Genomic DNA, 15,780 nt, shown 5'->3' on the forward strand with positions numbered 1-15,780 from the left:
TCCTCCCCATGAAGAGAACTAGCTGCTCTGACGCCCCGAAGATTGCCACTCTTGGGCATGGCTCCACCCTCATCCCCACCACTTTGGAGATTGCCTTGAAGGAGGCTGTCCAGTACGCAGCAAATCTGGGGCAAGACCAGAACATGTGGGTGTGGTTGGCCGGACCTCCTTCGCATTTGGCCTCCACCCCTGCTCATTCGGAGTCTGGTCAAGTGAAATGAAAAATGAAAATCGCTTATTGTCACGAGTAGGCTTCAATGAAGTTACAGTGGGCTGTATGTCCCACTTTTAGTGCGTTAGGTTAAGCCTTGCACATCTGGAGGTGGAGTTGGTCCTCTGCAGTGCTTCACTCCAGAATCCCCACCCTATTTCGAACCCCAAGTCCTCCTCCCACTTTTTCCTTGTCTCATCCAGTTGGCTGCTGTCTCCCCCTTGTCAGTCGTCCATACATGTCGCTAAAGTTCCCTTTGCATAAAATGGCTGCATCCGGCAATTCCTCTGGTAGTGACTGTCGTGGGTACGTCCTTGTTTCTTTTCGCAGAAAGGTTTTAAGCTGTAGGTACCTTATATCATTGCCACCAGCCAGTTGGAATCTTTCTGTCAGCTCATCAAGCATTGTTACCCTGCCGTCGTTGTATAGGTCCTTAACTGTCAGCGTCCCCCTTGTCCTGCCTCCATCTTTTGAAGGAGGCGTCTGTGAGCGCCGGTGCGAACCTGTGTTCATTGCAGATGGGGGCTTTGTCAGACATTTTGGTTAGGTCGAAATGTTGTTGCAGTTGATTCCACGACTGGAGTGTTGCCACTACCACTGGACTAGTTGAATGTTTCTTGGGTGGGGATGCGAGTGCCGCTGTGGCTGGGGCACGGGGAGAGAGGTCCCCTTGCAGGAATCCTTCTCCGTGAGCACCCGTTTCGCTTCCGGCTCCTTTATCCATCCCTTTTATTTTTTCTACTGTCACTGCCCAGTGGCAGTACTGCAGGTTTTGGAGGGCTAGACCCCCCCCCCCCCCCCCCCCCCCCCCACCCCAATGGATTTAATTCTCTGTGGAACCTTCTTTGGGATAACTTCACATACACACACACACACACACCTGGTTTAGCACGGTGGGCTAAACAGGTCACTTGTAATACAGACAAGACCCGCAGTGCGGATTCAATTCCCATTCCAGCTTCCCCGAACAGGCGCTGGAATGTGGCGACTAGGGACTTTGCACAGTAACTTCATGGAAGCCTATTTGTGACAATAAGCTATTATTGTTCTATTATCTAAGTAGGAAGGTTGACCTGGGCCGCATGTTTATTTTGATCATCTACCCTCCCCGCCAGAGAGAATGGGAGTGTATTCCATCTCTGCAGCTCCTTTTTTACTTCCTCTGTCAGACTGGTCCGGTTCCATTTGTGGACCCCTATCCAGTCGTGGGCAATTTGGATCTTCAGGTGGCAGAATTTGTGCTGGACCTCTTTAAACGGCAACCCCACCAGCTCTGCCCCTCCCCCTTACGGGTTCACCGGGAAGATCTTGCTTTTGCTCATGTTGAGTTTGTAGCCCGAGAAGGTTCCAAACTCTTTCAGGAGCGTAATGATTACTTCTATGCTGTCTGTGGGTCCGAGATGTAGGGGTGCAGGTCCTCCGCATAGAACGAGACTTTATGCTCTCTGCGTCCCCTTTGGATCCCCTTCCAATTCTGCCGTTCTGAGCGCGATCGCTAGTGGCTCTATCGCTAACGCGAACAACAGCGGGGATAGCGGGCATCCCTGCCTCGTGCCTCTGTGCAGGTGGAAGTACATAGAGCTGATGGAGTTTGTCCATATGCTCGCCGTAGGGGGTATTACACAGGCGCTATGAGGTACTTCCAATCGACTCTGTAGAAGGCCTTTCCTGCGTCCAGCAAGACAATTACCTCGGGTGTTCTCTCTCTGGATGGGGTCATGATCACCTTCAGCATGCGCCTGATATTCGATGTTAGCTGTCTATCTTTGACAAAGCCCGTTTGGTCTTCTGCGACCAACTCTGGTACGCAGTCCTCTAGCCTTTTGGCAAGGATTTTGGCCAGTATTTTTTGCATCAATGTTTAGTAGAACGATTAGTTTGTAGGAACTGCACTCTATTGGGTTTTTCAGGTATCAGTGAGATTGTGACTTGTGGCAGCGTGGGCAGCAGCGTGCACCTCATCAGCGAGTCTGTGAACATCTCCCACTGATGCGAGGCCAGTGCTGTCGCAAATCGTTTGTGGAAAACTGTCTGGTCCCGGTGCCATCTGTAGCTTTCTCCTCTCCACCAGGAGCTCTACGGTCAGGGCCTCGGGCTATTGCAGTTCCACCTCCAGTATGGAGTCAACTAGCTGTTGCCTAGCCGCCCTCTCCTCCCTGTCTCTTTGTGCTTTAAAAGCGATAAGCTTCTCTCAGAAAGTTGAGGTGAGACCTCCTGTTCTGGTTGTTAGTTGTATCTTCGTCGATCACAAAAAGCCTTGTCAGCCAATAGGGCTGAGTCCAACCTCCAAGCAGGGCATTGGGCACTGCCCATCTCCAACGTCACATCCATGTAGTGTGAAGCGTGGTCGGAGATTATGATCATGGAGCATTCTGCCCTAAAAGCCCTGGAAGCAGCGATTTTCCTGTTATAAAGTACTCGATCTTGGAATAGACGTGCACTTGGGAAAAGGAGAACTCCTCCCCTGGCTGGGTGAAACTCCATGGGTCACCGCCCCCATCTGTTCCATAAAAAGAACACGTTCTTTTGCCATGTTAGAGGTATTTCCTGTTTTGGGGTTTGACCTGTCCGTCCATGGGTCCTGTACACAGTTAAAGTCCCCTCCCATGATCAGTCGGTGCGTACCTATGTCCAGGATTTCTGCCGTGGTCTTCTTTATAAATTCCGTGTCATCCCAGTTGGGAGCGTACACGTCAACGAGGATTACCGGTGGCCCGTCTGGGACACTGCTGACCATGACGTCCCCCTGGGTCTGTTACCGTCTTTGTCGCTGTAAACATCGTCCTCTTATTGATTAGAACGAATCCTCCCCTGACCCTTGTCCCATAGCAGGAATGGTAGGTCTGTCCCACCCAGCCCGTCCGTACCTGCAGTCGTTCCTTCTCCCTCAGCTTTCATACACTGTTGGTGGGGTTTTGTCCCCAGCTCCTGTGGTATTAACCATTAGGTGTGGTATTAACACCTCCCACCCGGCTTACTCACTTTTCCAACTTCTTCCATCGGGCAGGAGATTCAGAAGTCTGAGAACACGCACGAGCAGACTCAAAAACAGCTTCTTCCCCACTGTCACCAGACTTCTAAATGACCCTCTTATTGACTGACCTCATTAACACTACATCCTGTATGTTTCAACCGATGCCAATGCTTATGTAGTTACATTGTATATCTTGTGTTGCCCTATTATGTATTCTCATGTATTTTCTTGAATTCTGTTTAATTCCCTTTTCTTCCATGTACTGAATGATCTGTTGAGCTGCTTGCAGAAAAATACTTTTCACTGTACCTCGGTACACGTGACAATAAACAAATCCAATCCAATCCAATTTTCGCTTGGTGGATGCACCACTGCTCTCTGGGGTTTCTATTGCTGGGGGCCGTCCAAAATGGCCACGGTCACTTTTCTCCCCATGAGGTCGGGCCCCTGCGCCCCGGGGGTTTCCCTTTGTCCAGGGAACATCCAACATAGCTGCCAACTGTGCATGTGCCAAGTGGATATGCCCCTGCACCCTGGGGCCTCCCTTTGCCCAGGGGCCCTTCTAGGTGGTTGCTTACAGCACCATTTTGTTCCAAGCCACCACGTGTGACCTGCTGTAGCCAGTCTGCCGTTTTCCATCTGCCGTTTACCATCTGTATTTGCCTATTTCTCTCTTACAGTACCTCCCCCCCATCCCCTTTCCCCTCCCTCCTGTAACCCGCTTCCCCATCTCCCCTTCCCCACTTCTCTCCCCGTTTACATCCCCATCCACATTATCTGACCCCTCACTGCCAGCCTCCTTCCTTCTCATGAGTCCCGGTGCTAGCTATCCCGCTAGTGTGGTGGCTCCCTTCCTGGGAGTTACTGTGTTTCCTTCCCTCACCTGCTTTCTAAACTTCTTGCTTGCTCTATCCCCCATCTTACCCTGTACTTGTCTGAACGCAGCTCATCCTTCCCTCTTTCGCTGGCTTCGTTTTTCAGAGCGAAGCCACATTCTCCCGCACAGTCTCTGTGGTGGTGGTTTGGTGTTGGTTGCGCAGGTTGGCTGGGGGAGGCTCTTTTCTCTTCTCACCCCCCACCACCCACACCCTTGTGAGCACATTGCAGTGTTACAGTCTCGTCCTGGGGGCTCCTCATCGTTTCCCCTTTTTCAAGCCTGCACTCTGCAACAAACTTATCTGCCTCCACAGGGGCTGTAAAAAAAAAAGTGTTCTTTGCCTTGGAATGTGACCCGGCGCTTGGCTGGGTGCAGCATACCAAATCTTGCGCCACTCTTGTACAGCTTGGCCTTTGCTTTGTTGAATTCAGCCTGGCGCTTGGCCAGGTCAACCCCAATAACCTTGGATATCCGGATCTTATGTCCTTCCTAGCTGCAATTCTTGGACTGTCTGTCCTAGCACTTGGACTGTCTGTCCCAGCACTTGGATTGTCTGTCCCAGCACAGGATTCTCTCCCAGTATATTCGCCCTTGGCTGATGCCCGGCTTTGGGTTGGAGCGAACTGTGTGCCCTGTCTATTTCTGGCGGATTAGGGAAGGTCTCCCTTCCCACCTGGTTGCCCAGCATTTGGCCCACATAATCTGTGGGGTCACTACCTTCGATTTCCCCCTCCAATAGGCCCACAATTCGCAGGTTCTGCCATTTCGACCGGTTCTCTTGGTCCTCGACCTTTCCTTTTAGGCTGTCCTGTGTCGCGACCGGTCTTGCCGCCTCTATTTTTACGGTGACGATCCAGTCACTCTGGTCTGTTGCAATTCTTTTCAGGTCTGTGATTGTCGCTTCCTGGGCCTCCAATTGCTTTTCGGCTTTGCCCAGGACCAGTTCAATGCGTGCCAGAGCTTCGGCTATTGCGCCCTTCGCTGCCTGAATGTCTGACTTCGTCTCGTCTCTGTGTTCCCTCAATGCTCTTGAGAGGAAGGCTATCCAGCCACCCCCTGGTAAGGGAGGGCTTTGTGTGTGGCTGGTCGGGCCCTCAAGCTCCGGTGAAGTTCAGGTTTCGCTGCTTTGTGCGCCAGTCAGCTCTTCCGTTCATTGCTGAACTAGGCCCTTTCCACTCCTGGTCTCTGTTCAGCCCCTGGATTGACTTTTGCCCTGCATCGCTTCTTTTTTCTTTTTCCCCCTTGTTCTGCTAAAATCATGGAGATGAATTGTTAGTTTTTAGGGGTTTTTCAGGTGAAAAGTGGCTATTCTGCAGATTCGCGGGAGGAGAGCCACCTGATGTGCGCATCGTCGTTGCCGGAAGTCCGAGTTCAACTCTTTCCAGCTCAGGATTTTTCTATCTGAAGAAATGGCAACCGATGGTAGAGTGAAGAAAACGATAGTGAAGGAACGGCGATTTCTAAAGAAAAAACCCATTTACGGGATATGGGCATTGCTGGTTAGGCCAGCATTTATTGCCCATCCCTTGTTGCCCTTCAGAAGGTGGTGGTGAGTTGCCACCTTGAACTGCTGCAGTCCTTCAGGTGTAGGTTCACCACTGTGCTGACCAGGATGTTGCCCCAGCAACAGTGAAGGAGCGGTGATATATTTCCAAGTCAGGATGGTGAATGACTTGGATGAGAACCTCCAGGTGGTGGGGTTCCCAGGTATCAGCTGCTCATGTCCTTCTACACGGTAATGGCCATGGGTATGGAAGTTATTGTCGAAGGAACCTTGGTGAATTACTGCAGTGCATCTAGTAGATGGTACACATAGCTGCCACTGTTCGCTGGTGGTGGACGATTTGAATACTTGTGAAAGGGGGAGCAATCAAGCGGGCTGCTTTGTCCTGGATGGTGTTGCGCTTCTTAAGTGTTGTTCGAACTGTACCCATCCAGGCAAGTGGAGAATATTCCATTACACTCCTGACTTGTGCCTTGTAAATGGTGGACAGACTTTGGGGGTCAGGAGGTGAGTTACTTGCGTAGGATTTCTGCTCTGTTAATCACAGTATTAATGTGGCTAGTCCAGTTCAGTTTCTGGTCAATGGTAAGCCCCCAGGATGTTGATTTGGGGGGAATCCAACGATGATAATGCCATTGAATGTCATGGAGCAGTGATTAGATCCTCTTTTGTAGGAGATGGTCATTGTCTGGCATTTGTGCGGCGCGAATGTAACATGCCACCTATCGGCCCAAGCCTGGAAATTGTCCAGGTCTTGCTGCATTTGGACATGGACTGCTTAATTATCTGAGGAGTCGCAAATGTGTTGAACATTGTTCAGTCATCTGCAAACGTCCACACTTCTGACCTTATGATGGAAGGGAGGTCATTGATGAAGCAGCTGAAGATGGTTGGGTCTCGGACACTACCCTGAGGAACTCCTGCAGTGATGTCCTGGAGCTGAGATGATTGACCTCCAACCACCACAACCATCTTCCTTTGTGCCAGTTATGACTCTAACCATCGGAGAGTTTTCCTCCAGATTCCCATTGACTAATTTAGCTAGGCCTCCTTGATGCCATACTCAATCAAATGCTGCCTTGATGTCAAGGGCAGTCACTCTCACCTCACCTCTGACATTCAGCTCTTTTGTCCGTTTTTGAACCGCAATGTCATGAGATCAGGAGCTGAGTGACCCTGGTGGAACCCAAACTGAGTGTCCATGAGCAGGTTATTGCTGAGTAAGTGTCGCTTGATAGCAGTGTTGATGACTCCTTCCATCACTTTGCTGATGATGGAGAGTACACTGATAGGACAAATCCAACCCAGCCAATTATCACCTTGTTCCTTGTATACAGGGCACACCTGGGCAACTTTCCACATTGCCGTGTTTATGTCAAGTGTTGCAGCTGTACTGGAACAGCTTGGCTAAGGGTGTGGGATGTTCTGGAGCACGAGTCTTCAGTACTATTGCCAGGATCTTGTCAGGGCCCATACCCTATGCAGTAATTGAAGGAGTCCAAAGAACTTGAAACGGTGTCCATGATTGGAGACGAGAAGGAGTGAGGACATAGAAGGGATTGAAAAGAAGGATAAGAATTTTAAATTTGAGCTATTGGACCAAGAGCCAAACTAGGTCAACGGGCACAGGGGTGACCGGTGAACAGATCTGAAGGCGGGTCAGGTGACGGGAAGAATAATTTTGGATGAGCTATCATTTATGGAGAGTGGAAGATGGGATGCTGGAGAGTGTTATCATTATCCAGTCCAGAGATAATGGCAAAGAGCTTCAGCAGCAGATGAGCGAGGTTGGGGGGGGGGGGGTGGAGAAAGGAGTTGAATAATGTTATGGAGTTGTATGCAGTTTGGGGATGGAGGGAATTTGTGATCCAAAGCTGACAGTTATGATGCTCGATCAATGACTCCAGAAGCGAGATTGGATGACAATTGAAGGCTTTATTGTACTAGATGTTTCCCCCAGCAGCGCAGGTACAGACTGCAGCTGCTGGGGAGACACAGGCTCTTATACTCCGCCTTACTGGACGGAACCAGCAGGCAGGCTTCACCAATGATATAGCAGACTCAGGTACCTCCCACACCAATGGTCTTCCAGGGTACCGTAATACCCCTAATAACGACGACCACATTCACCACTGTTTTTTTTTTAAAAAAGAGTCTGGCGGGGTGGTGGTCTCACGTTATATAGTGGTTGAGGTTATGGTGGTACCCCGTATACATTAGCACAGTGTTTTGCCTCGTTACATGCTGCAACTATTTACAGTATTTATTTACAGTCAGAATGAAGCAATTTGTCGTCCTCTGCGATCGTCGTAGCTTCAGCGGTGATGCAGGCACCGGCTCGGGCATCCGCGGCTCCGGGAGCCTGGCTTCGACTTCTGCAGCTTCATCACCCCTGGTTGGGACCGGTGGGAGGACCGATCCACCTAGGAAGGGTGCGGCTGTGGGGTGCGCCGGTGGGAGGGAGGAACACCTGTGTGGGTAGGGAACCAGCGGGCGCCAGGTCCCGAAGGGAGACGGTATCCTGTCGGCCGTCGGGGTGCACCACGTAGGCGTATTGAGGGTTAGCGTGAAGGAGGTGGACCTTCTCGACCAATGGGACCGACTTGTGCGCCCGCACGTGTTTACGGAGCAGGATGGGTCCAGGAGCTGCCAGCCAGGTTGGGAGCGAGGTCCCGGGGAAGGAGTTTCTAGGGAAGACAAAGGCGTTCGTGAGGTGTTTGGTTGGTCGTGGTACACAGTAGTAATGGATGGAGTGGAGATCATGAGGAAGGATCTCCTGCCAGCGGGAGACTGGGAGATTCCTGGACCGTAGGGCCAGTAGGACGGTCTTCCAGACCGTTCCGTTCTCCCTCTCTACCTGTCCGTTTCCCCGGGGGTTGTAACTGGTCTTCCTGCTCGAGGCAATGCCCTTGCTGAGCAGGAATTGACGCAGTTCGTCGCTCATAAAGGAGGACCCAGTATCGCTGTGTATGTAGGCGGGGAAACCGAACAGGGTAAAGATGCTATGGAGAGCTTTAATGACGGTGGCTGCGGTCATGTCGGGGCAGGGGATGGCGAATGGGAACCGGGAGTACTTGTCAATCACGTTCAGGAAGTACGTGTTGCGGTCGGTGGAGGTGAGAGACCCTTTGAAATCCATACTGAGGCGTTCAAAGGGACGGGAAGCCTTTATCAGGTGCACTTCCTCTGGCCTGTAAAAGTGCGGCTTGCACGCCGCGCAGATTTGGCAGTTCCTGGTGACGGTCCTGACCTCCTTGATGGAGTAGGGCAGGTTGCGGGTCTTGATGAAATGGAAGAATCGAGTGACCCCCCGGGTGGCAGAGGTCCTTGTGGAGGGTCCGGAGTCGGTCCACTTGTGCGTTGGCACATGTGCCGTGGGATAGGGCATCAGGAGGCTCGTTTAGCTTCCCGGGACGATACAAAATCTCAGTTGTAGGTGGAGAGCTCGATCCTCCACCGTAAGATCATATCGTTCTTTATCTTGCCCCGCTGTGCATTATCGAACTTGAAAGCAACCGACTGTTGGTCAGTGAGGAGGGGGAATCTCCTGCCGGCCAGGTAATGCCTCCAGTGCCGCTCAGCTTCTACTATGACCTGGGCCTCCTTTTCAACGGAGGAATGGCGGATTTCTGAAGCGTGGAGGGTGCGTGAGAAGAAGGCCACGGGTCTGCCCACTTGGTTGAGGGTGGCCGCCAGAGCTACGTTGGACTCGTCACTCTCGACTTGGAAGGGAAGGGATTCATCGATTGCGTGCATCGTGGCCTTTGCAATGTCTGCTTTGATGTGGCTGAAGGCCTGGCGGGCCTCTGCCGACAGGGGGAAAACCGTGGATTGGATTAGTGGGCGGGCCTTGTCCGCATAATTGGCGACCCACTGGGCTTAATATGAAAAAAATCCCAGGCAGCATTTCAGGGCCTTGGAGCAGTGTGGGAGGGGTAACTCCATGAGGGGGCGCATGCGTTCGGGATCAGGGCCTATCACTCCATCATGCACTCCGTAGCCGAGGATGGCTCGACGGTCGGTGCTGAACACGCATTTGTCCTTGTTGTAAGTTAGGTTAAGGATTTTGGCGGTATGGAGGAATTTACGGAGGTTGGTGTCGTGGTCCTGCTCGTTGTGACCGCAGATGGTGACGTTATCAAGGTACGGAAACGTGGCCCGCAAACCGTACCGGTCAACCATTCGGTCCATCTCCCGTTGGAAGACCAAGACTCCATTTGTGACACCGAAGGGAAACCTTAGGAAATGGTAGAGCCGCCCATCTGCTTCGAATGCAGTGTATTTGTGGTCGTTACGGCGGATGGGGAGATCCACCATGGAAAAGAACTTGTATTGTGCAATCTGGTTGACCAAATCAGATATGCGGGGAAGAGGGTACGCGTCGAGCTGCCCATACCTGTTGATGGTCTGACTATATTCGATGACCATCCTGTGCATCTCCCCGGTCTTTACAACCACTACTTGAGCTCTCCAGGGGCTGTTACTAGCCTCGATAATGCCTTCCTTCAGTAACCGCTGGACTTCCGACCTAATGAAGATCCGGTCCTGGGCACTGTACCGTCTGCTCCTGGTGGCGACGGGTTTGCAACAGGTGAGGTTCACAAAAAGGGAAGGCGGCTCGACCTTGAGGGTCGCGAGGCTGCAGACAGCGAGGGGGGTATAGGGCCGCCGAATTTAAAAGTTAAACTTTGGAGATTAAATTGGAAGTCTAACCCTAGGAGTGTGGCCGTGTAGAGGCGGAAATTTTTCAATTCCCTTCCCTGGACCATGAGGTTCGCTACGCAGAAACCCTTTGATCTCCAAAGAGTGAGACCCGGAGGCCAAGGAGAATTTTTCATTAACTGGGTGGATGGGAAGAGAACAGCGCCTTACCGTGTTGGGGTGTATGAAGCTCTCTGTGCTCCCGTAGTCGATCAGGCAGGATGATTTATGCCCATTAATGAACGCGGGGCCGAGACTGGTCCAGGGTCACCGAGGCAAGTCGTGGCAAAAGCTGGAAATTTTCTTCGGGCGATGTGTGGTCATCCGAATCGGAGTCCTGAGACTCCAGCCAAGATGGCGGCATCCACTGGTCGCACATGGCTGGGCGTGTGCAAGATGACGGCGCCCATCCGTGGCACATGGTCCCTGGGGAGCAAGGTGGTGGCGCCCGGGGCCCACAGTGGCTCTGGGGAAAAAAGATGGCGCCCGCTGGCCACAAGTGGCTCACGGAGGAGGTTGGGGTGGCGGTCCCGTTTCGCCCCCAGAGACCGTGGCGACCGGCCGGGCCTGGCATTCCGCCACGAAATGGCCCTTTTTGCCGCACCCTTTGCAGGTGGAGGAGCGGGCCGGGCAGGGCCACCGGGGATGCTTGGCATGCCCGCAAAAATAGCAGCGGGGCCCCCCCGGGGTTGCCTGGTAGTCGTGCCGCACCCGATGAGGGTGTAGATCTCTGGGCTCACCCTCGAGTGAAGAATTTGCATCTTCTGGTCCTCCGTGGGTGTAGCTGTGGCCGTCCTGAGGTACCCGTTGAAGGTCGCCAGCCAGTGTTTGAAGGTTGCTGCTGCTTTTGCTGCGTGGGGGTCAAGTTGCAGACACTCCGGCTTGATGCGGAGCTCCGTTCTTTAAAATCTAGTCCAATAAATTGATGCTCGATCAATAACTCTCGAAGCGAGATTGGATGACAATTGAAGGCTTTATTGTACTAGATGTTGCCCCCAGCAGCGCAGGTACAGAATGCAGCAGGTGGGGAGACACAGGCTCTTATTCTCCGTCTTACTGGGCGGAACCAACAGGCAGACTTCACCAATGATATAGCTGTCTCAGGTACCTCTCACACCAATGGTCTTACAGCATTATCCAGGGTACCGTAATACCCCTAATACCGACTACCACAGGTTGCAAATCATCTGGCTGAACTTCAGGTAGTTGCTAGAGAGACAAGCGGAGCCAATGGCTGGAGAATGCTGTTTGTGGCAGGGCCTAAAGGTAATATTTAGTTGGAGGAAATTTCTGTTCAGTCTGTAATGAATATCAGCAATCAGTGTGGCAAATCACAGACAATGGAAGGGTCAAAAGTGAACTGGGGGTAATCTGGGTACATTTTAAACATGTTTTTGGTTGATGTTGAGGGTAGCGTATAGATGAAAACTAGGAGGTTAAGGGGAACTCCAGCGGTCACTGTACAGGAACAGGAAGGGAAGCCATTACAGATGCTTTTCTGGCTACTAATTAGTAGATGAAAATGGAACCAGACAAGCAGAACCAACAAAGGCTGCAGATAGATGGGTTAGTTTACCTTTGTCCAAATGACTGATATAGGATGTAGTTTTGACTGAGCCTTTTTGGTTGGGGCAAGATGGAAATACGCTGAAAAGAGGTTCAAACCTGCCGTTTCAGTAAAGGTGAGCACGGATTGGGAAGTTATAACATGTTCAATAATTTTTGATTAGGAAAGGGATATTGTTAGATGTTACAGTATTTGGAAATACAGAAGGGGTCAAGGATAGTTTTGTTATTTTACTTGTGCTTCCGCTGGACACTTGTTCTGCTTTGTTCCTTACCAATCTTTTCTAAATGTGCACCGATTGGAAGGGATCATTGTAAGGTAGCTTTGGTTTGAGATTCAAGCTGCTTCTGAATGTGGGCTGCATTTGCTTTGCATCTAATGCATTCATGCTTTCATTTAAATATTTTTATTTCTGATGTGAGCATTCTTAAGTTAGCAGTTTTATGAAATGCCCTCTTTAAGCGTATACTTTTTACACACACGCTGCAGACTGCATGGACTTTGAATGCCACTACCTGCAGAGAATGCTCCACTCCTGTTATCTGACAGGTGTAGTAGACACCAAAGGGAATAGCCCTTCCATGTGTTACGCAGCAGCACTTCCAGGAATTGTTCAACTGGATCGGAGACACTGATTTGGTGGGATCGAGGGCATTTGTGGAAGGGGGATTGGGAGAAGATGAGTGATTGGTGAGAATGGGATTGTTGATGGTGGATGGTTAGTGATTTGGTGGGAATGTGGGTTTCCATGGAAGCTGGTAAAATAATTGAGCAGTCTCATAGCGACCCGAGAAGAATGAGCTGGAATTTGATATTGGATGAAAGATTCTGTCGGAGTTTGTTCTTTTCTTTGGGACGCTAGAAGAAGGTGAGCTGGTTTTTGCCAGAGCAGCAGGGGCGGAAGCGAAGGTGAAAATTATTATTTGCTTTAGGTTTTGGAATGTAGTAAGCCGGGAGGAGTCGATGCCTGAAGTCAGGTTTCTGGGAATAGATTTGCTTTGAGGCCCTGAATGAGAGGGTCTTGTGAGGAAGGGGTTCTGGAATATTTTAGGTTTGCAGGTGGGATGGTGCTGAAAAATGGTGAGGATTCTAAGGAGGTTTGCCATTGATAAGTAAGTTGGCCCAAATGGTTACCTGAAACAGGGTTCCTCTTCTGGGAGTGCCAATGAATGTTGTTATAATGGTGAAGCAAAGAATGTCAAGGACAGTTGTTACATTTTGTCCTTTTAAAAGATTTTCCTCTCAGAATTTGAAGTAGTTAATTTCAATGTTGACCGTTTTGAACCAAAACGTAATCCTTTATTTTAAAAAGGCACCGAGCCGAAAGATCATAGAATTTACAGTGCAGAAGGAGGCCATTCGACCCATCGAGTCTGCACCGGCCCCTGGAAAGAGCACCCCACCCAAGTTCAACACATCCACCCTATCCCAAAAACCCAGTAACCCCACCCAACACTAAGGGCAGTCCTGGACACTAAGGGCAATTTATCATGGCCAATCCACCTAACCTGCACATCTTTGGACTGTGGGAGGAAACCGGAGCACCCGGAGGAAATCCACGCACTCACGGGGAGGATGTGCAGACTCCGCACAGACAGTGACCCAAGCCGGAATCGAACCTGGGACCCTGGAGCTGTGAAGCCATTGTGCTATCCACAAAGCTACCATGCTGCCCAAGTTGTTTTTCCTCGGAGGCTAATTTATGAGTAGTTGGATATGGTCATTTCAGTATTGATGGGCTGTTGTGTTGGAAGGATTTGAATATTTTTGAATGCTAAGTCATGGATATTGGTTGAGAGGCGGTACATTTAGAACTGAGACAAGGAGAAACTACTACTCGCAGAGGGTGGTAAATTTGTGGAACTCGTTGCCCCATTGAGCAGTGGAATCGGAGTCATTAAATGGTCTCAAGAAGGAGGTAGATGTATTTCTGATTTAAAAATTTTTTTTAAAAACGGGTTAGAAAAGGATATGGGCAACAGGTAGGGATGTAGATTTGAGACCAGGAAGAGATCAGCCATGATCTGATTGAATGGTGGAGCAGGCTCGAAGGGCTGAATTGCCTATTCTATTCCTAATTCATATATTCCTATGTTTACAACTGTGAAGACAGGAAGGAAAAGAACTGCAATCAGCCGGGTTTTTGAAGGGAAAGCAGAGGTCTTTTGCCCTGACTGAGTAGAAATGCTTTTGGACAGTTAGACATCTTGGTTGAGTCCAGTGAAATGACCCACTGAAGTAAAAAACTCACACATTCTTCATTTTAGTATTGCATAAAGATCAATTGAATCTGTTTACCTAATCAATTGTTGACTTGTCTGCCCACAAAGATTAAAGGAGTGAAGGAATACGCGTGATAGACAGACCAAGTTTTGGTCACGAGGGACAGTATTGTTACACCGCAGGTTATGCTGTTATATACGTAGATCCATAGTAGTGTGAGCCAACTCCTAGAAAAGTCGGCCTCGGACCTCTTTGTCAGGTGTATCCATCTCGGCAACTAAATTGGCTTGAACTGTCTTAATAGGTTTTGTTGTTTTTAGGAGAAGGGAGGAAATTGAGGAAGATGTCCACTTTACCGCATCTTGAAGGAAAAATTATGCAATTGAGATTTCCGATGAGCAGACATACCAGAGATTAATTACATCCTGATGTAAATGAGTAGAGGGAAGGAAAGTTAACCAGGGCGACTCTTTACCTTGCTTTGTATTGTCGACTGGCCAGGAAACTGAACCTTAGTGTGATGTATGGCACCCAACAACTGAAGCAAACAATTGGGGGCAGTGAGGCTGATAGAGGGAATTACGACAAGAGTGACAGGGAGAAATGGTTATTTAAGAAATTTTTAGCAGTACATGATCTAAATGTCACATCTAATGCTCTTTTATCTCCATGTATACTGTGGAATGAACAGATTGATGGTGGATATTTGCTGCATAGCGCTAATGTTCTTTTTTTTTATTCATATAGGTTTAAGAAACGAGTACTAATTGAAGAGCTTGAAGGGATATTGGAAGAAATACAAAGTAAATCCAGTCGAGTAAATCATATCAATAACCGATAATAAATCCTGGGAAACCATGAGACTGGACTCTTTTTGGTATTCTGCAGCAATCAAAAAAAATTCCATTTGGACCTTGCAAGCTTATTTTTACTGTACTTTCACCTGGTCTACGCTAGAATTTGCTTTAATTTTTTCTTTGCACAGATAAACTGTCTGGACCTTGGCAAAAGGAGTATTTTTTAAAATGTGTCACCTGATGGAGTTTCTGCCACTTGGTTAATAAGATGTTTATACAACATATTCAGCACACTGGGCAAGAGGGACTTCACTATCCCAGTAGATTACTTGTATGTTATTTTACCCTCTGAATTGAACCATTTTGTAGCAACGTTTGCTTTCTGTAATTAACCCTTGTTTTTTTTGTGTTGAAGCAGCTTGCTTCAGAGATGGGATGGTCCATTGTGACACGAGTGAACCCAATTTGATCTTCTGTTTCATTGGAATTAAAGGAGAAAGTGTCTTTTGCGTCCGATGAATTTCTGTTTTTGTCTGCGTTTTGTCGCAGTTTCCTTCTAGCCTGGCTTAGCTTCCCCAGGTCAACCCTTCTGGTAAATCCTTGGGAACTGACCCTTGCCAAACAAACTGAATACACAATATACGGACATTTGTCTTGAAGCTAAGATTTGTCTATAGCAAATTATTTTTGAATGGAACACTGTGTGTTGTAAATCGCCATATTTTGAAAATTATTTAAAATGCCTTTGTTACTATTTCCTGCATTAAAAAAATCTATTTTATATTGGATTGTTTTTATTTGCATATGTAACCAGTCCCCCGGACTCCAGGTGCCTTTAACCCCTGAGTAAAAGTGAAGTGATCGGCCCATCTGCAAAGAGGTAACTGCTGCCTACTGGAATGGATGCCATATTTACATGTATTGAC

At 49.3% G+C, this 15,780-nt stretch overlaps 1 protein-coding gene across 1 annotated transcript in view; it reads left to right on the forward strand.

Moving 5' to 3' along the window:
• The window catches only part of ints6 (integrator complex subunit 6), a 180,695-nt gene extending 165,058 nt beyond the window's left edge, over nt 1-15,637 (forward strand). The window contains exon 18 of the mRNA XM_038802588.1: nt 14,805-15,637. Coding sequence (XP_038658516.1) covers nt 14,805-14,898 — 94 coding nt within the window. The 3' untranslated portion in view covers nt 14,899-15,637. The remainder of the gene's footprint in view (nt 1-14,804) is intronic.
• Nucleotides 15,638-15,780: the final 143 nt, after the last annotated feature.

The sequence above is a fragment of the Scyliorhinus canicula genome, chromosome 7, assembly GCF_902713615.1.
Source record: "Scyliorhinus canicula chromosome 7, sScyCan1.1, whole genome shotgun sequence".
NCBI lineage: Eukaryota > Metazoa > Chordata > Chondrichthyes > Carcharhiniformes > Scyliorhinidae > Scyliorhinus > Scyliorhinus canicula.